The following is a 27,431-nucleotide window of genomic DNA, read 5'->3' as shown; positions in this document are numbered from 1 at the left end:
ATGGGACACAAAATCTCCTCGATGTGCCCATTACGTCCTGTCTAGACATCATAAAAAAGGAGGTGTAAGCCTTCCCCACATACATATCTACTACAATGCTTCTGTTCTAGACCAGCTATACTACTGGTGGCACCCGAATCCCAATAAGGCCTGGTCGATCATAAAATCGTCCTCATATAAACCTAATAACCTATGTGAAATAATACTGATCACTTCAGCTGGGTTTCCTCCTATCACAACAGATACTTCCCCATCAGTTGCGGCCTCACTAACTGTCTGGAAGAAATTCACCCAGGCGATATCCAAAACGCACCAGTCTCATACACTCCCAATCCCTCAGAACGCTTCTAGTGCATCTGCAAAATCTTAATCTGCGGCCTTCACACACATAAGGATTTTACACTTTCTCCGAAAGTCTAAAATCCCCACTGAGGTTAAAATACCAGAACCAATCCATAACTTCTACGCATACCCAACATACCCGAAGCATGGTATATCGCTAATGTACTCTGCACCTAGCGACAACCGGCCATATTCCCAAATCTCATCCCTTTCGAAATGGACGGAAGAACTAAATGTTACTGTCACCCCCGACATGTGGATACGTGCATTTAAACATACCTTCACAGCATCCCACTGCACCAACCATTGGGAATCATACCAGAAAACAATACATAGGTGGTATCTCACACCCTACCGCTTATCCAAATTCTTCCCAGGACACTCATATACCTGTTGGAGGACCTGTGGAAGTGCTGGAACCATAGCACACATTCTGTGGTTTTGTAGGTCCATAAGCTCATTCTGGAAACAAATATTTGCTCTAATTTCCACGATATCACAGACCCCAACCATCCCCTAATCCCTCGCTAGCTTTGCTACACCTTGGGATAGAAAAATTCCCCCCCAGATCACGAGTGGTAATAGTACATATACTACTTGCAGTGAAACAGAACATCACCAAACTCTGGAAGTCTTCGAATTCCCCATCCATCGCTAATACAATCACAGACCTAAACCTCCTGAGAGACTAGTCGCTAGAAAAAACACGAGTATGGAAAAGTTCCTGTACAAGTGGTCACCCTGGCTCACACACCCCAAATGCACCGTGTCTATCTGATGCTCTGCATATAACGCAACCTCCTCCCATTTCCATACCTCCTTTTTCTTTCTTTCTTTCTTTCTTACCTTCCTCTCATCTCCATGCTATGACACAGCAAAAATGCCTACCTAATTAAACCACAGAGCCATTGCAGGGGGAAAGGAAGTCAAGAGGAACACAGTTCTTTTATTGTTTCCTGGGCCACTGGAGAAGCTATCTGATTAGATGCTGCTATCCCATGTGACTCTGGAGGCCATCTTGGGCCAGGTAGTCTTTTTAAGACCCTGGCTCCTGGGCTTCAGACATTTTGCTCATGGGTAGTGTAGGGACAGGTCACCCTGTCAGGGACAGTGATTAGTGGTAGGGAGGGGTTCCAGACAAGTAGGGAAAGTATAGGGGCATGCCATCCTACCTAGAGACATCTCCAGTTGGGTCCGGACCGGTCAGGCCACATTCCGCCCCCTCAAGACAGACGCTCTTGGCACATTTGAGATCTGCTCTGCTGCACATTGTTGTTACTAGCTGTGAGTGCTCCAAGCTGTGTACCTTTCCATTGTTTTTTTTTGTGAATGACTGGATTCTGCATTAATACAAGTGCTATTCTTTACAACCAAAGTCTGTGTAATTATTGCCACCACATCATGCTGCACTTCTCAACATGTGTTGCTGTTATTATTTTCAAAATTACATTATTTTTTTTCTCAAAATTATACATTTTCTTAGTTTAAACATTTTATATGTTTTCTGTTTTCTATTGTGAATAAAGTATGGGTTTGTGAGATTTGCAAATCATTGCATTCTGTTTTAATGTCGATTTTACATAGAGTATTCTGCAGATTCCTGGGCCGGGGACATCATTATTAAACTGGTAGTAAACTGTGTTTTATTATTTTTACCTACAGGTAAGCTTAGAAAAAAGGTTACCTGTAGATACAATTAATATCTCTTAAACGTGCACCGTTTAGGACAGGGATCCTCAAACTACGGCCCTCCAGCTGTTGCGGAACTACACATCCCATGAGGCATTGTAAAACTCTGACATTCACAGACATGACTAGGCATGATGGGAATTGTAGTTCCTAAACAACTGGAGGGCCATAGTTTGAAGACCCATGGTTTAGGAGATATTCTAGCAAGCAGAAGCCGGTGACATCATCGACACATGCACTCTGAACCAACAACATACCCATGCCGTTCCTTCAGAGCTGTGTGCCGCAGCCGAGACTCCCGTGCGCATGCAGGGAAGTGACGCCATTGCGGCTCCGCCAGTCAGAAGGCCAGAGTCCACAAACCCGTAAGGAAGACTGGGTGAAGATAGAAGCCTCTGTAGTGGTGTCAGTGCGGGCCGCTGGAGGGCTTTGTTTTAAGGTAAGTCTTTCATATGTGCTAGTATGCGATGCATGCTAGCACATTATAATATTGCCTTGCATCGTGAAACTTTTATTTTTTTACTTTACTACCACTTAAAAGCTGGAAAGAAATCAGGGACACATTTTTTTTAACTGGGGACAAAATCAGAAACTCTTTTTCCCCGGGGACAGCTGTAACAGCTTTAGTGAACAGGAGTGAACCACAACAGCGGTTAGCAAGGATTTCAATGCACTTCTCTATGTGAGATTTCAGTATTGGACCCCAGGCGTCACTCCAAACAGAACAGGAGTTTGGGGGTTCTCTACATCATCTCTCTCTCACATAAAGGAATGCGTTGAGCTACTAGGGGTAGACGTATTACAACATGGGACCAAACCCTAGTGTTAAAAGAATACGATACACATGAAGATTCTAATGCACCTCTGTATGCAAGCGATTATCAGTACCGGACCCCAGGCGTCACTCCAAACAGAACAGGAGTTTGGGGGTTCTCTACATCATATCACTTAGCATAAAGAAGTGTATTAGGTCACTAAGGGAGTAGGTATGAAATACCTTCAACCCTTAGCATAGAAAAGTTAAGGCGAACATGTTCAGCAACTTAGGGCATGGGCCCATAAACAAGTAACAACTTATATCAAGCACATAGTAATTAAGGAAGGTGTAGGCAACTGATAGTTGCGTAAAAGACGCAAATATAGCTCAGGTAATTTGAGAGTGTATGCCCCTTTAAGATACTCCACAGTAAGCAGCCAAGAACACAACAGACAATCTCAAGCAGTATGTTAATACTTAGTAAGCCAGAGTTGATTACAGCAATTGATTAGATGCAATATATGTAGCAGATGATTCTGAAGCACTACAAGTGAAACAATGGCTACTTATCCGTTTTCAGAGGATGAGTCGTGTTGTAATTCAGCAGCAATGGAATTCCGTAGTGTAGGGACTATGGGTGGAAGATATCTTCAGGGTGTCCCCAGGAATAGCAGCAGGAATCAGTAAGGCATTAGCTAGAGGCAATGGAATTCTATCCTGGCTTAATGTTTCAGCAAGGGGAGTGATGGTAGCAGTATTGTAGCGTGGCCGAGCTACGGCTGACAATAATAGAACGGCGTGTATAGTACACACTGTTCTGTTTATAGTAAAGCAGCATGTGTGCCGAATGCAGAGCTAATTGCATTCGGCACTTCCGCGTTCCAGGCTGGAACGCATGTGGCGCCGAGCGATGACCTCATTGCGCGGTCGCGGCGCTGCGTTCCAGCGTGGAATGCATTATGGCGACAGGCGCCGATTACAACAGCCCACTAAACCAGGGACATAAACTATAAACTACAATAGATTAGCTGGCAAAGCTGTGCAGTTTTCAGGCTACACGTAAAGGAAAGCATTGCAATTAGTGAAACATCATTATAAAGCTAGGTATCAGAAAGCTTTATATGTAGATGTTACAACTGTGTTCTCTGTAATTGGCATCCTCTTTCTGTTTCTCCCTTTCCTACTTTACTACTACCTCCCTTCCCTTGCTCCTCTTCTAATCCTGTCCTAACCAGTAGTGTTTTTAGGTTTTGTGCTGCCCTACGCCTGACTAAAGTTGTGCACCCCCTAATTTAAATATGACCCACCGCTTCCTGTTAATGTCACACCCCTTTCTGTTTAACACCCGGGGGGCAATGGACTACCTTAATTTGCATAGATTTCCTCTCACTTCCTGTTTGGCTATGGGTCAAGAAGTGAAGGGAAATCTCTGCAATGGGACAGGGATGGTAAAAAAAATAAACTGACAGGGGCTATAACCCTCCCTTACTCTATCCAAAATAAAAAAAAAGTGTTGCCTATAGTTCTACTTTAAGCACACATTTCTGATAATTTTATGGAGAGGACTAAGAAGATATAACCATGCCAATGGTGCAGCAGAAACATATAGCACAGTGAGGAAGGTTTGTGGTCCAGGTCGATAGGACAGTCAAAATTAGAAGCAGCGCCGGCCTCCCGCATACCGAAATCAGTGCGGCTGCTTTATGGGGGCTCTAGACTAATTTGCCGATTAAGCCAAGGTCGCAAGCCGGTGTGGACTCTTTCCATGCCCCCCCCCCCCCTGCAAAGTGCTGCCCAAGGCCTGGGCCTTGTTGGCCTAGGCCGCCAGGATACAGCATTGGTCCTAACTGATCTCATTTGCTCTCTCCAACACATTTTTAGGCAAAGACTGGTATTAATATTTTTTAACTCACCATTTTTCCTGAGAACAGTAACCATTGTATTGTTATGAGATGCAACCATCTTGTGTAGTTTCACAGATTGCTTAAAAAAAGATATAATAATTATTGCAGTATTAAAGTATATGTAGATTAAATTGTTAACATCTGATATAAGCTTTAATGTGTTAATGTAATTTTTAAAAGTAATTTTCAATTTTTCAATTCTGCAGCTTCTTTTAAAATAATACTTTGTGATCCCACCATTAAAAATCAACGTTTAGGAAGTTTTTGTCAGGGCCAATGTTTGGAATGGGCAAACCAGGCAATTGACAGAGGTCCTGGTTCCAAAAGGCCCCTGCTATTATATTGCTTGCCTGTTAGCCAGCGTGGATGGCATCAGTTTCATCCTTTCTCTTCCGCTTGTACTCTTTGACACTGCTCACGGTTTGCCCTTCCACATGGACAGCTTACGATAGAGTCTGGCAGAAATGACATGAGTTGGTAAGTTCGGTGGGTGGGTGGGTTTCAGGAAGACGTTCGGGTCTCTGTTCTGTTATACTTCATCAGGAAGAATTTTGAAGAGGGTGTGTCAATTTCTTCATTGAACCGCAAGCTGTCGGGGCTGGCGTTCCTGTTCCAGCTGTCAGGTTTTTCCTGACGCGACTAAAAGCTTTCTGGTGAAGAAGGCGCTGCAGGGTTACCGGAAGGGAAGGCGCCGGTCAGATTCCAGGCGGCCGGTTTCGTTCGAGCTGCTGGGAGTGCTCTTGAAGCATTTGCCCGGGGTTTGCTCTTCTCCTTTTGAGGCCATTATTTTTCGGAATTGAGTTTGTCCTGGCCTTCTTTAGGGCCTTCCGCTTGGGTGAGCTGGTTAGTCTGTCTACCCGTTTGAGGAGTGGTTTGGGTGTTTCTGAGGTAGCGTTGTTTGAGGACAGGGTTTCTTTGCATATTTGAAGGTCTAAAACTGATCAGTGTGTGAGGGGGGGCAGCGTGGAGCTCCCCCTTGTATCCAGTTGCTATTGTAGCTGACTGGTTGGATAGCCTCCACTGATTCATGCTGATGGGTCGGCGTTATCTAGGTTTCAGTTTGTTTCAGTTTTTCGGAAGTGCTTATCGGCCGCTGGGTTTAACCCTTTGGAGTTCACTTCCCATTCGTTCAGGATTGGGGCTGCCACTGGGGCTTCCAGATGGGGGCTGGGCTGAGTTGTCTACTGTATGGTGGGTCCTGTGTTTTCTTGTCCCCGTTTGTTGTTGTTAGTTCTCAGAAGTTTGTGAGCTGTGCATTTTATGTTTTTCAGGCGGAGAATGTTTGGTGTGAATCTTCGGGCACTCGTATGTTTTTTGGGGAGCCAAGAGGGCTGCAATCAGACCTGAGGGCAGACAGCTGGTTTTCCCTCGAGTTCAGCCAATGTCAGGTGGATCGGTGTCCTGGGTTAGCTTTGGTCCCGTGTATTGCCTGAAGTTCATCACTATAATAGGCTGGATCGGCCCCCTGATGTGTTACTATTGCATGTCGGGGGCAATGATCTCGGGGTGGGGGCTACTCGTGAACTCATACGGGACATGAAGCTCGATTTTCTTCGCCTTAGATAATTTTTTCCGTATATTATTCTGGTCCGATATTGTAGCTAGATCTACGCCTGGCTCAGTCAGTAGACAGGATCAATAACATGCGTGTTAAGGTGAATAGGGAGGTTGCAAAGTTCTTTGTTCGGAATGGTGGCCTTGCGGTTTGCCATGTGGAACTGGAAGGGGATAACTGGATGGATTTAAGGGGAGATGGGGGTTCACCTGAATGCTTTCGGGGTTGCCTTGTCGGGGTGCCTCGGTCTGCAGAAAGGTCTGCAGAGGGCTTTCAGTTTGTGGCGGGCCGCCCAAGTGTGGGGTTTCATAATTGGGCGTCGGTGGCAGGGGTTCTGTTTTTTTTTGAAGGTCGGCATGGTCAAAATTGTATATGGAGAATTATGGGTTGGGCCCATCTTTGGTATAGGTATCTTCACAGAGATGTGACGTCAGTGCGGTGATATTAGTAATGGGGCTGTATCGGGCGGTAAGGTGGTAACAAATTGTCCTCAAGTCCGTGTAATTGTGGCTGGGGGCCTGTGGTAAAAGGACTTGGTGTTTGATACAGCCGGTTTGGTAGACCATGCTTGCCTCCAAATACCCACGGTCATTAAAAAATGTAAAGCTTGTAAAAAATGAAAAATTGATATTTGTTAAATATTTTTTTGTTAATAAAATGGCAGCTATGGACGTTTAAATCCCAGCTAAGTGTTCCGTGTATTATTTATATTGAAGTAGGTAAGGGGTGTTTTTAAGTTGGCTTTGTCAGCCAGTAAGTCGGCAATACTTCAGTCAAGAGTTTGCTTTAAGGCATGATTTACAATAATATTAGCTTAATGCACCTACCTTCCTGAGAGTGTAGACTGTGGCCATAATAGACAGGAGTGTAATAACAACAAGTATTGCAGCATATTCAGTATATCCAGTAGCAAACCAAAGGCTTAGTGAGAAGGCTTGAAAAACGTAGAAAGGATTTAAAACCTGTTTAAGGCATAAATTAAAGATGTTAGTGTGTATTTATATTGAAACTTCAACTTTGTTGAGGAGCAAAACAATCCACTACAAGCTATACAGTATGTACAGTGTATACGTATATCAGCCCTCAAATTTTCCTGCCGCCTACAGTACTCGCATTTTGCAAGTGGAAAATGAAGACTGGCAAGAGTGGGCTGCCTAGGAGTGGAAAGAGCTCTTCTCCCAGCGATTGCCCAGAGGAAGAGAGAAGAGAGAGCAGGCTGGATCATCAGAGCTCAGAAAAATCACTGTAAAAAAAACGTCAGAAGGGCTTTTTTTCTCAGAAAGTCCAGCCGTGTGTAGCCTCCATCTGACTTTTTTTGTCGGAAGTCCGACGAATCTTAGATAGAGAACCTGTTCTCTATCTTTCCGTTGGACTTCCGACGGACTCACGGCGAACTTTTGCAAGGCCAAAAGTCAGACCGTGTGTACGAGGCAAAACAGCTTTCATTTCAATTGCTGTGTGTTCCCCTCACTCGCTGTCACATACAGTCCCTCATCCTGGCCCAGGCACATTGATAGACAGAACACCCATCCAATCCTGGTACGTGTGATGTATATCAAACTCCCCGGGCCAGGAGGCGGGCTGTATGTGATGGCGAGTGAGAGGAACAAACGGCAATTGAAATGAAAGCTGTTATTGAGCATCTGTGGGGCATCCCCAAACGAAAGGTGGAGGAACACAAGATCTCTAAAATCCACCAGCTCTGTGATCTCATCATGGAGGAGTGGAAGAGGACTCCAGTGGCAACATTTAAAGCTCTAGTGAACTTCATGCCCTGAAGGGTTAAGGCAGTTCTGGAAAATAAATATTGACACTCTGGGTCCAATTTGGAAATTTTCACTTAAGGGTGTACTCACTTCTGTCGCCAGCGGTTTAAACATCAATGGCTGTGTGTTGAGTTATTTTGAGGGGACATCAAATTTACACAGTTATACAAGCTGTACACTCACTACTTTACATTGTAGCAAAGTGTAATTTCTTCAGTGTTGTCACATAAATAGATATAATAAAATATTTACAAAAATGTGACGGGTGTACTCACTTTTGTGAGATACTGTATATATACATATACACAGTATATCAATATATATATTGTACAGGACGCCAGGGTTGGGTCCTGGATGGAAGCTACATAGCGCCAATTTTCGGAGTCTAGTCCCTTCTGACCCCGGGCTTTCAGGCACACAGGGGGTTAACAACTTCCAGGAAGTCAGCTAAAGGGTGAGGAAGTGCTGATAGAGGGTGGAGGAGTGTGGAAGTGAAGGTGTCTGCAGAAGTTGTATGCTGCTGAGAAGGACTGGAATACTTACCAAACCGTATGTGCCTGTGTTTTGTTTTGTTTGCTGTGCTGAAGGAAAAACAGACTTTTTCATTTGTGCTGAAGACAAGCAGGACTTTTGTTTTGATGATTTTCCCTATGCTGAAGAAAGCGGTGTTTTGTTTTCAAATAAAAACCCCTTTTTATTCACTATTTCGGTTTAAGCACTTGTCTCGCTGAGCTAAAGAACCCCCAAAGTTCACAATATGTATTGATTTACTTTATGATGCGTGTGAGACAAGTGGTTTTAGGAGTTGTTTGGAATGTATTGAAGGAGTTTGTACGTGTTTTTGAACCCCTGCATCCATTCTAATGTAGTTGCCTAAGGTGGGGGTGATGTCTTCGTGGTTAACACTCCAGACCCAGTGTTCATTACCCATCAGTTGCACTACCTACTTGGTGCTAAAATCTCTCTACATTTGTTGTTTTACTTTTAATATGCTTTTTAGATCCCTCAGCTGAAACTTTAAATCAACATTGACTCAAAATAGTTTGTGGGCATCTATACAATTGTGGTAGGGACACAGGGTAATAAGCTCCACTAGTACATTGACTGATCTTATACTTCACATCTTTATGTGATAGGAAAGAGGGAGAAATTATAGCATGAAGTATATAGGCAGAGGCTACACCCCTGTCACCCCTCCAGTAACAGTAATAAGGATTAATGTGCAAAAAAGATTGGTTTAACTCACATTTTTTAACACTACTTTTTGGATTTTCAAAATAACAAATAAAGTCATTTAGATTTTAGATAAAAGGATTAGCACATTAGAACACATTTTAATAGACAAATTAGCCCAACAAGAGGGACAACTGGGGAGGAAAGAGGGAGCTTTGGGTAAAATGGTGATGTTGCTCTGTGAACCTACTAAAAGTACTATAATCAAGTGCTAGTGCAAGGTGGGAACACACAATGTGTATCAATGCAATCTTGCTGGGTGCTAAAGTGCACAGTGAAACAATGTTCAACAATAACAGGTGATAGTAACTTGAAAATAATCACATATAGATAAACAGTGAAACGTGGTAAAAAAAAGTGGTAAATCCTTCCACCGTGAAAGCAACGGCCAATGCCAGGCCAATCCACTTTAGTGACACCTAGATGTGTACCAGCCCCTCACCTTACTGCTGTAAGGTTACAGCATGAATAAATCAAATGCAGCAATCCTCAGCGGGTCCCTCTTTGATTGTTCCAGAGATGGATCGTAGTATGTCCTTCTTCGCTATCAGGCTCAGAATGGGGAAGTGAAAAATGGAAGAGAAATCCCAATAGCATAATCCCATTTAAAACAAGCCAATTTATTAGAGCAAAAACGTAGATACACTCACTTTTGGTTACAAAATACAGATAGTGCTCCACGAGCACCGAGCTTGTATGTTTCCATCACTTCCTGGTTTCGCATATTGCTCCAATTCCGACACGTATCACGTGACTTCATGGTGACAGAAACATACAAGCTCGGCCCTCTTGGAGCACTATCTGTATTTTTTTACCAAAAGTGAGTGTATCTATGTTTTTACTCTAATAAATTGGCTTGTTTTAAATTGGATTATGCTATTGGGATTTCTCTTCCATTTTTCACTATATTGCCCCGTACACACGATCGGTTTTCCTGTCGAAAAAAAAAAAACGATGGTTTTCCAGATGGAATTCCTTTTCAAGCCTGCCTCAAGCCGGTCACACAAAAGTTAGGTGAAATTTTGACTGCCAAGAACACGCTGACGTAAAAGACTATGATGAGCCAAGAAATTTAAGTTCCATGCTTCTGAGCATGCGTCGATTTGTTTCCGAGCATGCATATTTTTTTTGTGCGTTGAAATTGCATACAGGCGAACGTTTTTCTCACTAGGATGTTTTCCTGTTGGGAAAAAATAGATCTTGCTCTCTTTTTTTCGTCCAGCAGTTTTCCTGTTGGAAAATGTCTGATGGAGAATACACACGGTCGGGATTCCCGACCAAAAGCTCTCATCTGACTTTTTCCAACAGGAAAACCGATCGTGTGTACGGGGCATATGAGTATAAAAGCTTGTAGGCGGGGGTTGAAGTGGTTGTAAAGGGTGACGTTTTTTTACCTTCATGCATTCTTTACATGAAGGTAAAAATGTTCAGCTCCCCCCTGCAGCCTCCCTAATACTTACAAGGCCAGATCCCTGTGCATGAGAGTAACGTCCCTCCTAGGTCTCTCCCCCCCCTTATTGGCTGAGACAATCACAGCTAGTGAGGAGGGATCAGGGGGTGAGGCAGGAATGAGCTATGCTTTGTGTTCCAGAGACACACAGTCAGCTTGGGGGTGAGCATGCATGAGTGCTCCCAGAGCAAGCAGCTTGGTCTGGGGTCACTTGCCAAGAGGGAGGGGCCAGGAATGCCGGAAGGGGACTTAACAAGTGGAGGATCGGGATTGCGCTGTGCAAAACCATTGCACAGAGCAAGTAAGTATGATGTGTTTATTATTTAAATTTTTATAAAAACCGAACCTGTAGAACCACTTTCATTTACTGCCTCTTTAAGATAGAACTATTCTTAAATCCTCCCAGGAAGTTAGGTACATTCACATCCTTCCTGGCAGGATCATATGTAAACTCTGGCTCAGACAGTGTTCAGGAGGCTGAAAGGAATAGAAGAGCCTGGTTGGAGAAATGGACTAAGGACTTAATACATACGTATATACACACATGTGTGTTTGAGCTTTGGGTGCACACCCTAATGCCATGGTCTGCGCACACATATGACCATTTCTATTGTCAAACACTAATTGCCAGCCAGGTCAAACAGGTGGGAGGGAATTTACTAATCACGTTTTTAATCGGGTGCATTGACACTGTTTATTGGCTTACATGTGCACTACTACATTACTACACACCTTCATTCAGACGATTGATACTGCTCTGTTTGTAAATACTGTATGGCTGTGTTCTCCTGTTAAATAGTCTCTCACCTCTTTGAAAAGCAGCTTCCAGATTGGGGCAACCTCTACATCAATTGCATTTAAGCCACATACTTGCATTCTGGTAATAAATAAGACAAGTTATATTAATTACACAGAAAAAACTAAAGATTAACTACAATTCGGGTTATTCTGGTTATATTATAAATACAATTATATTGTGTTAAACGCATACCGGATCTCTTGCTCCTCTTGAGTTAAACCAGAGCCAAAGGTTGTGTGTATATCTGAGCAAGAATACTCATCTTCTAAAATGCTGCAATATAAACATATCAAGAATTATACCACTAATTGTATTTTTTAACCACCTCAAGTCTAGACACTTTCACACTATTTCTGCCTAAGCTGGTTTTCAGTGCTGTCGCATTTTAAATGACAATTACTCAGGCATGCAACACTGTATACAAATGAAAATGTTATCAGAGATACTGTAGATAGTACTTTCTTTTGGTGGTATTTAATCACCACTGGAATTTTCATGTTTTGCTATATAAATGAAAACATAACCAAAAATTTGTAAAAAATATTTTGCAAACAAATAATCAAATAATAATGCATTTAGACCAAATGTCTTCTGCTACATTTCTTTAGTAAAAATAACCAAAACTCAGGGCCAGATTCTGGTAGATCGCCGCATCTTTGCGGCGGCGTAATGTATCTCATTTACGTTATGCCGCCGCCAGTTTTACGGGCAAGTGCTTGATTCACAAAGCACTTGCCTGTAAAGTTGCGGCGGCGTAACGTAAATCCTCCGGCGCAAGCCCGCCTAATTCAAATGATCCGGGTAGGGGGCGTGGATCATTTAAATTAGGCGCGTTCCCGCGCCGAACGTACTGCGCATGCGCCGTCCCTAAAATTTCCCGACGTGCATTGCGCTAAATGACGTCGCAAGGACGTCATTGGTTTCGACGTTAACGTAAATGGCGTCCAGCGCCATTCACGGACGACTTACACAAACAACGTAAATTTTCAAATTTCGCCGCGGGAACGATGGCCATACTTAAAATTGACTGCGCCTCATATACCCAGGGGCAACTTTACGCGTCGCAAATCTTACGTAAACGTTGTAACTTCACTGCGTCAGTCAGGCGTACGTTCGGGAATTCGTGTATTTTGCTAATTTGCATACTCGATCGGGAAAACGATGTCGGCGACACCCACAGTAGCGGCGAAAAAAAATATGCATTTAAGATCCGACAGCGTAAGAGCCTTACGCCTGTCGGATCTAATGGTTATCTATGCGTAACTGATTCTATGAATCAGGCGCATAGATACGACGGGTGGACTCAGAGATACGACGGCGTATCAGGCGATACACCGGCGTATCTCTTTTGAGAATCTGGCCCAAAGTGTATATTATTTAGTTTTGTGAAAGTTATAGAGTCTACAAATTATGATATATACAGTGCCTTGCAAAAGTATTCACCCCCCCCCCCCTATAATTGATCATGTTGTGTTGCCTCTCAACCTGGAATTAACATGGATTGTTTGAGGATTTGCATAAATTTAATTTACAGAACATGCCCACAACTTTGAAGAGGTTTTTTTTTTATTATTATTGTGAAGCAAACAACAACTAGGACAAAATAACACAAAAAGTCAATGCGCGTAACTATTCACCCCCCTAAAGTCAATACTTTGTAGAACCACCTTTTGCTGCTATCACAGCTCCAAGTCACTTTGGATAAGTCTCTATGAGCTTGCCACATATTACCACTGGGATTTTTGCCCATTCCTCCTTGCAAAACTGCTCCAGCTCCTTCAAGTTGGATGGTTTGCGCTTGTGAACAGAAATCTTTAAGTGTGACCACAGATTTTCTATTGGATTGAGGTCTGGGTATTGACTAGGCCATTCCAACGTATTTGCATGTTTCCCCTCAAACCACTCAAGTGTTGATTTAGCAGTGTGTTTGGGGTCATTGTCCTGCTGGAAGGTGAACCTCCATCCTAGTCTCAAATCACACACAGAGTGGTACAGGTTTTGCTCAAGAATATCCCTGTGTTTAGCATCATCCATCTCGCCCTCAACTCTGACCAGTTTCCCAGTCCCAAGTGCTGAAAAACACATGATGCTGCCTCCACCATGTTTCACTCTGTTCTTTGGGTGATGTGTTGTGTTGGGTTTGCGCCAGACATAGCATTTTCTTTGATGGCCAAAACGTAGCATTTTAGTCTCATCAGACCAAAGCACCTTCCTCCATACATTTTGGGAGTCTCCCACATGCCTTTTGCAAACTCAAAACGTGCCATTTTGTTTTTTGCTGAAAGTAATGGCTTTCTTCTGGCCACTCTGTCATCAAGCCCAACTCTATGGAGCGTACGGCTTATTTTCGTCCTATGTACAGATACTCCAATCTCTGCTCTGGAACTCTGCAGCTCCTCCGGAGTTACCTTACGCCTCTGTGCTGCCTCTCTGATTAATGCCCTCCTTGCCCAGTCTGTGAGTTTTGGTGTGCGGCCATCTCTTGGCAGGTTTGCTGTTGTGCCGTGTTTTTTTTCCCTCGTTTTTATTGCTACGACAGTTCGATATAGATAGGAGATTTGACATGATGCTGACAATAGAAATCTGTGTCTATCAAATCTGTGGTCGAATGTGCCTAACCTTAACTCTATTAGTCCAAGATTATTCTACATAGAGAGGACAGATTCGACATAGAGAGAAAAGATTTGACATTATAGAGACAGTGTTGGGGTAGACCATTCGACATGAACGACGAAGATTCAACGAAGCAGCGAAAAACATACAAACATCAAATCTGTCATTAGAGACTTATGGAGTCTGTCAAAAGTTCTAAGAAGATTCGACAAGCAGCTAAACTGTACGACGCTGCAATCGTACATTACCGGGCCAAATGCTCGGCCCATAGGCTATAGAAGAATTCAAATGTTGGTTGACTAGTAATAATAATGTATAAATATAATTATTACTAGTGTCATACAACATTAGAATTCTTCTATAGCTTGTAGGCGGAACATTCGACCAGAAATTGTGGCCTCGTACAGTTTAGCTGCTCCGTCAAATCTTCTTAGAACATTCAACAGACACCATAAGCCTTCAATGACAGATTCAACCTTAATTAATTCTGATTTTTGGACAAATGCATTTTTTTAACGAAAATAAATAAATAAAAACGAATTTCGGCAGTAACTAAATTAATGAATTTTTCGTACGAAAAGGAAATTCCGAAACAAAACATTTTAATGAGCACATGTCTAATGAACAGTCTGTCATAATGACACGGTTTTGAAGCCTGCTGCAGTTATATAAAGTGAGATGCATCTAGGTGTCTAGACTACTTGAAACCATTTTTGGTCTCTGAGGCCTCGTACACATGACCAGGTTTCTTGGCAAAAAACAGCAAGAAAACTGCTTCATGCCGAGATTCCCGTTTGTGTGTACGAGGCATTCAGGTTTCTCGTCTGGAAATCTGACCAGAATCAACGAGAAAATAAGAGAACCTGCTCTCTTTTTTTCTCGTCGAGATTCTTGTCGGCCTGTTTCCCGACGAGAAACCCGAGAGTGTGTATACTTATCTGTCGCCGTGGAAACCCGCGCATGCTCGAAATGACGTTGACTCATGCGCGGTAGCTTCCACGGCATAGGTAGGGTGAAGCAAGATGGCGGCAAAGGCATCGAATGTGACAAGCGCATGCTCGTCATATGCAATGACTTCACCGCGTTCTTTCCTTTCAAGAGAACCACAGTTCTTTTGAAATGACAGTCAGTACACTCCGGTGGCAAGAGTTTCTTGCCAAGAATCTCGTCAGGGAAAACGACAGGTTTTTCCTGACGATATTCTCGGACGTGTGTACGAGGACTTAACAGAGTTTCTTTCAATATACATTTTTCCAATAACATTTTAACTGTTTTAACTCACCCAATTTTCTGAAAATTTCTCTCCAAAGTGTTCCACACGTATCTGATTTTCTGCACTGTTATGCAACGCACCTATGTTTTTAAAGAGCAAAATACATGAACAATATGTTAACAAACATAACAACATCAACAATATTGTTTTGCTGAATATGCAGAAATACAAAAAATGTAAAACGGCCTGCTACATTCAAGTCCTAATTTTTAATGTGCGATTGTTCTGGGGAAAATAGATTTATACCCGTTATTATTCTCAGCATTCAAGAGATATGTTTCTCAATACGATGACTTTCACATTTGTGAGCCTCGGCTGCAAAAAGCAAGTCAGTGGTATGAAACAGTTCTCTAGTAAATCAGCTACCATGACTGGAGAACCCGTCCTTCTCAACAAAGAAGAATCTAGCTCCTGGAGGAGGTGCAAAGTGCCTGACATATGCCATCTCAATGTTTCTAGCTATAAGATTTGTCCTCTAGACCAGTGTTTCTCAACTCCAGTCCTCAAGGCGCACCAACAGGTCATGTTTTCAGGATTTCCCTCAGTTGAAACGGCTGTGGTAGTTACTAAGGCAGTGAAACTGATGAAATCACCTGTGCTAAATAATGGAAAGCCTGAAAACATGACCTGTTGGGGCGCCTTGAGGACTGGAGTTGAGAAACACTGCTCTAGACCAACGTTTTCCAACTCCAGTCCTCAAGGCACACCAACAGGTCATGTTTTCAGGCGTTCCATTATTTTGCACAGGTGATTTGATCAGTTTCACTGCCTTAGTAATAACCACAGCTGTTTCATCTGAGGGAAATCCTGAAAACATGACCTGTTGGTGTGCCTTGAGGACTGGAGTTGGGAAACACTGCTCTAGACCAGTGAGGTTGTAAAGCTCCCTTCTGGGTGGCATTGTATTAAAGAAAAGTTCAGTAGGAGAGTTATAAGAAAAACTAGGAGCTGACCATTAGGCAACTTTTCAGAAAATACATCACCAGAAATTGAGAACACTACTCAAAAGATGAGGGGAGGGTACCCCAAACGATTAAAGAAATATTAGATTATGCAAGCTTATTCATAACTTAGTTACATGCTTACTGACTTGCGAATATGATTTCAAGATATGCTACCAAAGCAAAGTAACATATACTGTATGTAGGGACCATGCCTTAAGCTGATTTACCTATTCTAAACTTGGTGTCACATCTAGGTTAGGTCGTAGGTAGCCTGACCTTGAATAGTTATTTCTGCTTTCATTGAGTTTTCCCTAAGTTTAAGGTATTGTTTTGCTTATGTGTGTTACAGGGGAGTTTTAATTTAATGAGGTTTCAAAGTGATGTCCAATTTCTTTGGCCCACCAAAGAGTGTAATATTTTACCCTATTTGATCCCACAACACCCCCTTCCAATATCAAAAGAGGGTGTGAAGATCAGCATTGTGGAGCTTTACCCGTTGCTGGATCAAATATGAGTTTAACACCAATTATAGCATTTTGATGGGGCGACACCTCTGGACATGGGGCGACCCTTCACGTTACACAGCCCCCACACCTCTGAACCCCTTTACATTACACAGGGCCCCCACACCTCTGAACCCCTTTACATTACACAGGGCCCCCCACACCTCTGGACCTCTTTTGCATTACAAAGCCCCCCCCCCCCTCTGCCCCATAAGGGAGAGGGACACCAAACCTGGAGAGCACCAAGAGGGAACCCAGGACTACAAAATATCTGGGACTGGCCAGCTTGCCTAAATAATTTATATAATACCATTACGTAGTGCCGAGTACCCTTAACATGCTCCCTGGTGTCCCTGTAACTTAAGGTTCGGGAGCAGTACCATGTCACATTGACCAAAATGTCCCATAGACGCCAATGTTAAATGTTAAAAAACAGGAGCAGTACCATGTCCTGATGAGCAAGGTTTCCCATATACATCAATGTTAAAAACCAGGAGCAGTGCCATATCAAGCTGACCAAGATTTCCCATAGACGCTAGTGTATTTATGTGCTCATGGGCTGTATCATCGGGACGGGGAGGAAGATGGCAGGGGCAGGATCAATTGTAACTACTGAATGTGCACACTCAGCGGTTTATAATAAACCAGAATTATACACGCTGTGGGTACACATACAGTGGTTGCAATTAGTCCTGCCCCCCTGCCACCTTCCTCCCCAGTCAGCAATGTATACACGCCGTCTGTTTTGTCTATGCACAGGCTTTCTAAAAAGGGGACGGAGCCTTGCATATTGGCCCCGCCCATCACCGACATCAGAGGTTAGATTTGACAGCTCACTCCCATTTCTGTCGTAAGCCCCCGGCTTGTCCACCAATGACTGGATGTGCTGTATAGATGTTTACACTGCTGAGTTCCCGGCCAACCCCAGGCCTTGGGACTCTGGGCTAATAATTCTGAAGGGGCAATATGAGGCCCAGGGCTTTTTGGGGGCCCACTCTGAGCTATAGCCCCGGTCAGCCCCCCCCCCCTCCCCCCTCCTGACGCCACTGGGTAAGGGGATGCTACATATACAAAGCAAAATAAAATGACATAAGGTAACAGGCAGAATATAGCTAAAGTTTCTTTTTTTTTTAAGATAATGATCCTACAATGTATTGGTAAGCCATACACATTTAAATATGACAAAAATTTGGTTTTAAAATACCTTATTTCTCTTTTTTTTATTTAGTTTCTTCTGGGTATTGGCCACGCCATCGTTACTACAATAGTTACTACTGAATCTCTTGTGGACGTCATTTCCGCCCTTACTTGTTTTCCTGTCCAAGTCTAGACCAAGCCTCTATCTCGATTGCCATTACTATAGCAACCGAGCTAAGCCATTAATGATGGCAAATCACTCTCTGTGCTGCTTTGGTTCACTCCCCCTGTGTAACGTATTAGGCTGGATTCACACCTATGCATTTTGCAGATTTGCACTACAGCCCATTTAACAGGATCCACAACACACCAAAGCAAGTCTGTAATAGCATTTTTACATTGCTGATATACACATATTCAATGGAGAAGATAGGAACTGTATAAGCATCATCTGTAAGCAATGCCCCACCAGAGCAAAGAAGTCTATAGATTAAATGTTATAATGTTCTCCACATTCTGGGAAGATTTGCATGCAAGTTCACAGCTGGCAAACATGTTATGACAATGGGTTGCTTCCTATGCAGCTTCTACATTTCAGAAAACATGCATTCTTTTCAAAGTGTGTGATTGGGGGGGGGGGGGGGGTAATGAATGTCATGACTTCCCTTCCCCAATCGCAGAACACCTATAAAAGGAATACACAATGTTTTCTTAAAGGATGAGCTGCAAAGCAAGCGACCAACTGTGATTTCTGTGCTCCAGCCCCGACTATCAGTTTCAGGGGTGGCATTACCACCGGATGTTGCATGTAGGTAACCTTTTTAAAGAAAGACCCAGAGCCACAAGAGGGGCACACATCTTTAGAGGTTCCTTATTGGTTTATTGGTAACTAAATCAAACATTAAAGTTTTTACACACGTTTCAGCTTTACGGGTGCGCTAGAAAATCTTCATAATTTTACAAACACAATGGATGTTCAGATTTTTGTAAGCGAATTTACTTTAAATCATTGTATTTTTGCATGAAGTTCATGTAATCTTAGAATGATATATGTTTGTCTCTACTATAAATATGATAATAAAATAAATGAACTAACCTTATTCTCCGGCTCTATAAGAGCTTTACCGATAACAGATCTTCTATCTTTAAATGTCTTAAATGTATTTTGGTCTCCTGTTGTAATAGGGTGGACCCAAAATATCCTTTTCTTTGAGAATTTTTTAAAACTATCCTTTAAAAGAGAAAAAAGAAGGATTTGTAATAACATTGATCTGGCTTATATCGTAAATAACCCCTTACTGAGTAAAGTAAAAAAAAATCTTAGCTCCTAAACCAAGTTTTTGTCCGTGTTCATCCGACCTGATCCGCAGACGGATGGAAAAATAGGATTTTCCTCCGTCTGCAGAAACAGAGCATAGTGAGATCGGATGTCAGCGGATGTTCATTCGTTGACATCAGCAATCCCATAGGGATACATGTATGTCCGTTTTTCATCTGAAAACGGATGGATGAAAATCGGACATATGGTCCGCAGGTGTGAAAGGGGCCTTACACTTGTTGACACATTTTCAAAAAATACATTTTTGGCCCCAATGTGAATCCAGATGGGTTAAACTATTTTAAACGTTAGCTGTATATTTCTTAAAGTGTCTGTTTAATCAAAACCTAACTAACTCTAAACCTACTCTATGCCACATTCTAAGCCAAATCTATCTAACCCTGTAAAGAAAAAAATCTATATTCTTACCTGTTCTGCAGCTGCTCCGGTCCGGTGGCATGCTGAGCGGCGGGTTCAGTGTGTGGGAGTGTGCAGGAGCCCTGTTGTAAGTCTATGTATGACGTCACTTCCTAGGCATTCCCCAGCTGTTGTGTTAGTTCTCTCCTGCATACAGGAGACTGAATCAGAATGACTGCAGAACAGAAAAGTAAAATTTTTGCAGGGCTAAATGGATTAGGCTTAGAATGTGGCAGAGAGTAGGTTTAGCATTAGGTTTTGACTAAACTTCCATGTTAATATTACCATGAGTCACCACCAAATACAGTCCAAAGTAAATTATCCTACTCCTGAATTGCATGGGGATACCAACTATGGGCTGGATTCAGAGAGATCGGCGTATCTTTAGAGCGGCGTAGCGCATCTGATATGCGCTACGCCGACGTAACAAAGAGAGGCTCGTACTGTATTCACAAAGCACTTGCTCCCTTTCTTGCGCCGGCATAACATAAAATGGCCGGCGTAAGCCCGCCTAATTCAAAGTAGCAAGGTAGTGAAAATTAACCATTACCCCATGTAAATGCATGGCCGTACGAACGGCGCATGCGTGCGCATGCTCAGAATCACGTTGCATATACTCCCTAAGATATGATGGCTCAATGCGTACGACGTGAACGTAACTTACGCCCAGCACCATTCACGTTCGACTTACGTAAACTACGTAAAATACGACGGCTGTTCCGACGTTTCCGACGTCCATACCTTAACATGACTTACCCCTGCTTTATGAGGGGTAAACTTACGCCGGACGTACGCCTTACGTAAACAGCGTAGCTTACAGCGACGGGCGCAAGTACATTCGTGAATCGGCGTATCTAGGTCATTTTCATATTCGACGCGTAAATCAATGGAAGCGCCCCTAGCGGCCAGCGTAAATATGCACCCAAGATACGACGGCGTAGGAGACTTACGTCGGTCGTAGGAAGTCAAAATTCAGGCGTATCTTGTACTGTAAATACAGCGCATAGATACGACGACGCATCCTAGAACTTACGCGGCGTATCAACAGATACGTCGGCGTAAGTTGTCTCTGAATCCGGCCCAGAGTGTGCATTAAATGTTGTTTTTATCCATAGTAGGGCCCACAAATATGGTTGTGCAGTTTGCTTTCTTTCCATGCTACTTAAAACACACTGACACACTGGCACTAACATCAATGCTGACAGTGACCCCAACACTGGTCTCCATTCAAGCAGTATCTACTACTTTAAGAAATGCAGTAAAATACAAAAAAAATTGTCATTCACTAAAAAACGCTTCTAAAATACTGCATGCAGTATTTTTCTGAAATATGTGGTATTTATCTTATGATACCATGCAGTATTTTATCTCATGCTATATCCAGTGGGATAGATACAATGAAGAAGAATTAGAACCCCTGTCAGTTTTTATTGCTAATAAAGAGGTAAAATGGTCTAAACCGTAGAAATATGCCAACTCACTAAGTCAGTGTGGTTCCTGCAGCATATGTAGTGATACAATCGAAAAAAGATTACTAGAATACCAAAGGGAAGCTGCTTTCACATGACACCCATGGTGTATCAAAATCAACTAAATTAAATGAAATAAATATAAAATGCCTTTATAAATGTCAAATATTGAATGAAAATAGTCTCAAAAAACACTCACATATATAAATACCCTTCTTCCACCAATAAAAAATACAATGTTGTTTTTTTTATTGGTGGAAGAAGTGTATTTATATATGTGCGTAATTTTTGATACTATTTTGTTTCAATACTTGACATTTATAAAGATATTTTGCATTTACTTAAAGTGGTTGTAAACCCCATCCATTAATTCTGGCCTGGGCACATACAGTATCTCACAAAAGTACACCCCTCACATTTTTGTAAATATTTTATTATATCTTTTCATGTGACAACACTGAAGAAATTACACTTTGCTTCAATGTAAAGTAGTGAGTGTACAGCAATACAAGTGAGTACACCCCTAAGTGAAAATGTCCAAATTGGGTCCAATTAGCCATTTTCACCTTCCCGGTGTCACGTGACTCAAAGCCTGTTCTGAGTGGAACCTGTCCTTTTAAACCACTGTATGGTCTTGGCCACTGTGCTGCAGCTCAGTTTCAGGGTCTTGGCAAGGGTCTTATATATAGCCTATTCCATCTTTATGTAGAGCAACATCTATTTTTTTTTTCAGAGAGTTCTTTGCCATGAGGTGGCATGTTGAACTTCCACTGACCAGTATGAGAGAGTGAGAGCAACAACCCCAAATTTAACACACCTGCACCCCATTCACACCTGAGGCATTGTATCACTAATGAGTCGCATGACACCGGGGAGGTGAAAATGGCTAATTGGACCCAATTTGTACATTTTCACTTAGGGGTGTACTCACCTTTATTGGCAGCGGTTTCGACATTAATGGCTGTGTGTTTAGTTATCTTGAGGGGACAGCAAATTTACACTGTTATACAAGCTGTACACTCACTACTTTACATTGTAGCAAAGTGTCATTTCTTCAGTGTTGTCACATGAAAAGATATAAAATATTTACAAATATGTGAGAGGTGTACTCACTTTTGTGAGATACAGTACATATATTCTGACAAGGGATGAGACCATTGTAACATGCATGGACATTGTTTTGTGTTTGGAGTGATTGAAAGTTTTTTTGCAGCAAATGATCTTCTTCTTATATATACACAAAAAAAGTCTCAAAAAAATTGGTGAAATGACAGGAGAAAATTTGTATATATTTACTACATGTAATGTGGATTTACTAAATGTAATGGAGTTGATTTACTAAAGGCACTTAGACTGAGCACTTTGCAAGTGAAGTTGCTCCAGAGCTTGGCAAATGAGTAGAAGCTCTGCCGACTTCCATTTTCCAATCATATGCAAGCAAAAATGCTGTTTTTTTAATTTTGAAGCTTTAACTCATGCACTAAGCTCTAGTGCAACTTGCAAATTGCCCAGTCTGCCTTAAAACAGAACTATAGGCACAACTTTTTTTTCCCCCATTTTAGGTAGAGTAAGGGAGGGTTAAAACCCCTGTCCATTTTTATTTTTATTTTACTTTTATAATCTGTGTTCCCATTGGAAGGTGTCTTCTATTACTTTTCTGGGGACAATCCACAATTTGGTATTTTCATTTACTTTCACTTTCAATGAAGTAGAGGAGGCAAATTTTCCTAGTGGGGGCACACAGCAATAAAAACTGGCAGGTGTTCTAATCCACCTTCACTCTTTCCAACAATAAAACAAAATGTTCCTTTAGTTATACTTTGAGTAAATCAACCCCAATGATTCTCATATTTCCATATTTAGGTTTCTATGCATTACTGTTGGGAGAACTGATCCAAAAAGGCAGATACTACTCAAAATTATTATAAAAACTATTATATTATGACATTCTTTAAATAGGGCATGCCTGGAGCACTAATTAATTACTGCATGCATTTAATTATGTATTTCCTTCTGTGAATTGAGTTTAATGCCTTTCCATGCAGTGTTTACCGAGCGGTTTAAGCGTTTTGTGATAAATATTGCAAAGCGGTGTAGTGAATTGACAGTTTCAGGACTTCACATTTAAGGAAAATGTGTCCGGACACCTTAATACCAAATACGATCTGCTTTAGTGAATGGAGCCCAAAGACACGAGTCCTAATCTAACTATTTCATATTTTTTTATCATTATTGATATTTTTAACAGACACAAAGATAAACTTCTATAACTCTTCACCAATGTTCTGAGGAGAAAGAGGTACAGTGATCGTAAGATCAGGAGCCTGTTCTACTGGTTTCCGATCGTTACTTGAAGATAGCCAGTAGATGGCACTGTGTGCAAAATAATGGCAACTATTATTCACCTTGCTTCAGATTAATGTAAAACATACAGATATCACCCATGGTTTATATGCTTACCACCAGTATTATTTATGCCTCGTACACACGATCCGATTATCGTACGACGTATCGTTCGCATATTGTTGCATAAAACTAATATCGAATGCAAAATGTGATCCACGAAAAGTAACATTTTTGTAGTACGATTCTGGAAAAACTTTGATTTGTGTGTAGCTACGTATCTGAAATGATGTCAAATACGTGTGACCCCTGTGTCCTTCTGACTTATTTTTGTGTTTTTGATAATGCGTGAGGTTCGTCTATCGATTTTTAGCGGACGCATACTGTACTGATTAAACGATTGTCGTACAATGGGCTGTCGTCCGAGCAACGTTTTCGTGTTTGTTCCTTCGGATTTTATGGGACGGACTGTCGTGATCGGCTGTCGAAAGCTGTGTACTAATGATCAAATTATCGAACAATTTATCCGAAAGCGATTTTTTTCATCCAATAATAGGATCGTGTGTACAAGGCATTACTCTGCAAACACTAAGGTAAAACCAAGTAATGACTCTGTTTCCTTTTTTTAATAACTAGTTCTTATGTGCTACTGATTATGCAAACAAAAGACCCTACTATTTAGACATTTTTGTGTCTGCAAAACAGACTGCAAAACATAGATATGAAGGAGCCTTTATAAAAGCGTAGTTGACCAATAGAAAACACATTGGGGTGTATTTATGAAAAAAATTATATAGCTATCCTTCTATTGAAATTGCATGTAATATTCTTTGGCTATGTTATCTGCAATTTGAATGTATGAATGTGGAAAATACCACATTATGGCCACTACACAGCACTGAGGAGCACACATATTATAGCACCATCTAGTGGTCATACTGCAGTATTTTCCACCTTCACATATTCAAATTGCAGCGAATATAGCTGGAGAACATTCAATTTTGCCACATTCACACACAATGAATTATGATGGAGCTTTGGTACTACTTGCTTTTGCAAAACACTCACCGTAGTTCTAAGTAATATAACATCTGCTTGTTCCAGGTCACATGAGACACAATTACAAAAGACATCCCATTCTGGTTTCCAATAAAATATTAGTAGAAGCAAGCCAAGAGAGAAAATGTACGCAAAAATGCAGAAGACTTGTCTCCATGTCACTGGTCTGAATCCAACGAGCTCCTGATGAATAAAATGCACCAAAACTGTCACTTACTAGGGTACTGGATAAATATGAACTAAATGAGGCTGGTAAGCTATAATACATTAATGTTTTTGTTTAGATATACTTTATTTATATATATATACACTGTATATAAATCATAAACTGATAGTAATTTTCACTTTCCCACTGAGATGCAGCCAGCAATGGATTTTATTCTTTATATAATCTATCTATCTATCTATCTATCTATCTATCTATCTATCTATCTATATATATATATATATATATATATATATATATAGTCATATTATCAGTGCAGTCTTATTCTGAACAAACCGGTTAAACATGTTTGGCAATACTACTGTCTGAAGTCAAGCAGAAGTGTTAGGCCACTTCTGCTAGCTACTGCATTAGAGTGTTCCAATAGATAATAGAGGAAAATATCCTGCAAAGAAATACATTCATACATCAAATACAGGTGGTGTAAGTACCTGAAATTAACCTAGTAGCAGAATATCAGCCTTGTGCAGTATAAGTACAGCAGAGTTGGAATATGAGAAGAAAAAGCAGTACATGGGGACATCAGTTCTTCTACTGAAATGAAGCTTGCTGATAGAAAGAGAGAGCAGAGTGACAGAGCGATGAGCTCATCGCTGTGCTGCTTCTCATTTTATTGCCCAGTCAAAGGCTGGGGCAGGTCCATGGTAACTTGGTCTCAGAGAAAGAGGGATAAAAGATACAGGCCATCAGACTGCGGGGAAATCTGTTGTGTATATATTTTCAACGGGTTATTCATTTTTATCGGTTATTTTTAGCTAAAGTTCTGCTTTGAAGCCTCTTTTACAAAGTCAACCATTGCTTTATCTTCTGTACTTGTAAAAGGCTGATACCCATTTGGACTTGAACTTTTCTTTGTATGGGACAATTCATGATGTTACAGCCCCTCTACCCCAGCTTGTCCAAGCAAAGAAAGTCTTGTATTCATGGAAACAATACAAGGGGGCTGATTTACCAAGCCTTTGTGCCATGATTCATGGCGCATCGGCTGGAGCAATGGTCGTTTCGGCATTTACTAAAGGAATGTGCTGGCAATGCAGCCCAATTCCTTATTTACTATAATGCCGAATGCGCCCAGGAGGGGGCGCATGGTGTGCCCCTATGGACCTGGTGCACGGCATCTAGAAATGTAAATTAAAAGAAGCTGGGAGTGAGTTAATTATGGGGGGGGGGGTGTTGGATGATGTGGGGAAGTGTAGTGACATTTTGTGTTTGTGTAACGTATATGGCCGGAACTGAAAGTGAACGTGACTTTTGTAAAAACCAGCCACTGCGCCTGCTAGTACATTTAAACCTGCGGGAGGTTTATTTGTGTACTGCGCATGCGTTAGCGGCATTTTCGGACAATCAGATGCGCCGCTTCACTACGCCGGCAAAATATTGGTAAATATCAAGCGGCGTACCTGCCTTTGCGTGGCTTGAAGCGGCGCACCTGAACGGCAGAATCTTTTTTAGGTTACTCTGACCATGAAGGGGAACTCCGTGCCAAATAAAAAAAAAAAACGGCGTGGGTTCCCCTTCAGGAGCATACCAGGCCCTTAGGTTTGGTATGGATTGTAAGGGGGAACTCCTACGCCGAAAAAAGGCGTGGGGGTTCCCCCAAGATCCACACCAGACCCCTTATCCGAGCACGCAACCTGGCCGGCCGCAGGAAAAGAGGGGGGACGAGAGAGCGCCCCCCCTCCTGAACCGTACCAGGCCACATGCCCTCAACATGGGGAGGATGCTTTGGGGTCCCCCCAAAGCACCTTGTCCCCATGTTGATGGGGACAAGGGCCTCATCCCCACAACCCTGGCCGGTGGTTGTGGGGGTCTGTGGGCGGGGGGCTTATTGGAATCTGGAAGACCCCTTTAACAAAGGGGACCCCCAGATCCCGCCCCCCCTGTGTGAAATGGTAATGGGGTACATTGTACCCCTACCATTTCACCAAAAAAAGTGTCAAAAATGTAAAAAAAGACAATAGCTGTTTTTTGACAATTCCTTTATTAATGTCTTCTTTCCACGCTTCTTCTTCTCCCATCTTCTTCTTTTGTGCATTCATTTGGGTTTCTTCCTCCATCTTCTTCTTCCTCTGCTTCTTTCTTGGGTCTTCTCGTCTGCATCTTGCACCGGCTTCTTCTTCCCCGGATGACCCGCTTGCAATTGAAGTTCCCGCTGTGTGACGCTCCTGTTCTTATGCCAGTACTTTTATCACTGAGGACGCGGCGTCATCCGGTGACCCCGCCCCCTCTGACGCACATGTACTACACGGGGACTTCCCTATGGCTTTCCCCGTGGCGTCAGAGGGGGCGGGGTCACCGGATGACACCGCATCTTCAGTAATAAAAGAACTGTCAGAAGAACAGGAGCGTCACACGGCGGGAACTTCAATTGCAAGCAGGTCATCCGGGGAAGAAGAAGCCGGTGCAAGATGCGGACGAGAAGACTGAAGGAAGGAGCAGAGGAAGAAGATGGAGGAAGAAACCGGAATGCACAAAAGAAGAAGCCGGTGCAAGATGCGGACGAGAAGGCCCAAGAAAGAATCAGAGGAAGAAGGATGGAGGAAGAAACCCAAATGAATGCACAAAAGAAGAAGATGGGAGAAGAAGCGCAGAAAGAAGACATTAACCACTTGCCGACGGCGCACCGTCATTATA

The 27,431-nt window shown here is 42.3% G+C and overlaps 1 protein-coding gene across 5 annotated transcripts in view; it reads right to left on the bottom strand.

Moving 5' to 3' along the window:
• The window catches only part of LOC120936832 (probable cation-transporting ATPase 13A5), a 153,259-nt gene that overhangs the window by 111,275 nt on the left and 14,553 nt on the right, over positions 1–27,431 (bottom strand). For 3 of the 5 annotated variants that reach the window (XM_040349535.1, XM_040349532.1, XM_040349533.1), the window contains exons 2-8: positions 24,581–24,754; positions 19,062–19,196; positions 15,391–15,461; positions 11,688–11,768; positions 11,504–11,573; positions 7,075–7,209; positions 4,702–4,771 (exon numbers count right to left, since the gene is read on the bottom strand). In XM_040349535.1, the coding sequence (XP_040205469.1) occupies positions 4,702–4,771; positions 7,075–7,209; positions 11,504–11,573; positions 11,688–11,768; positions 15,391–15,461; positions 19,062–19,196; positions 24,581–24,754 (736 nt within the window). Of the gene's footprint in view, positions 1–4,701; positions 4,772–7,074; positions 7,210–9,688; positions 9,855–11,503; positions 11,574–11,687; positions 11,769–15,390; positions 15,462–19,061; positions 19,197–24,580; positions 24,755–27,431 lie in introns of those variants that run through there. The other 2 variants (XM_040349534.1, XM_040349536.1) reach the window with 2 other exon arrangements.

Source organism: Rana temporaria, chromosome 4 (assembly GCF_905171775.1).
Source record: "Rana temporaria chromosome 4, aRanTem1.1, whole genome shotgun sequence".
NCBI classification, from domain to species: Eukaryota; Metazoa; Chordata; class Amphibia; order Anura; family Ranidae; genus Rana; species Rana temporaria.
The sequence above is the reverse complement of the archived record's forward strand: the minus strand, read 5'-3'. Positions and strand labels throughout refer to the sequence as shown.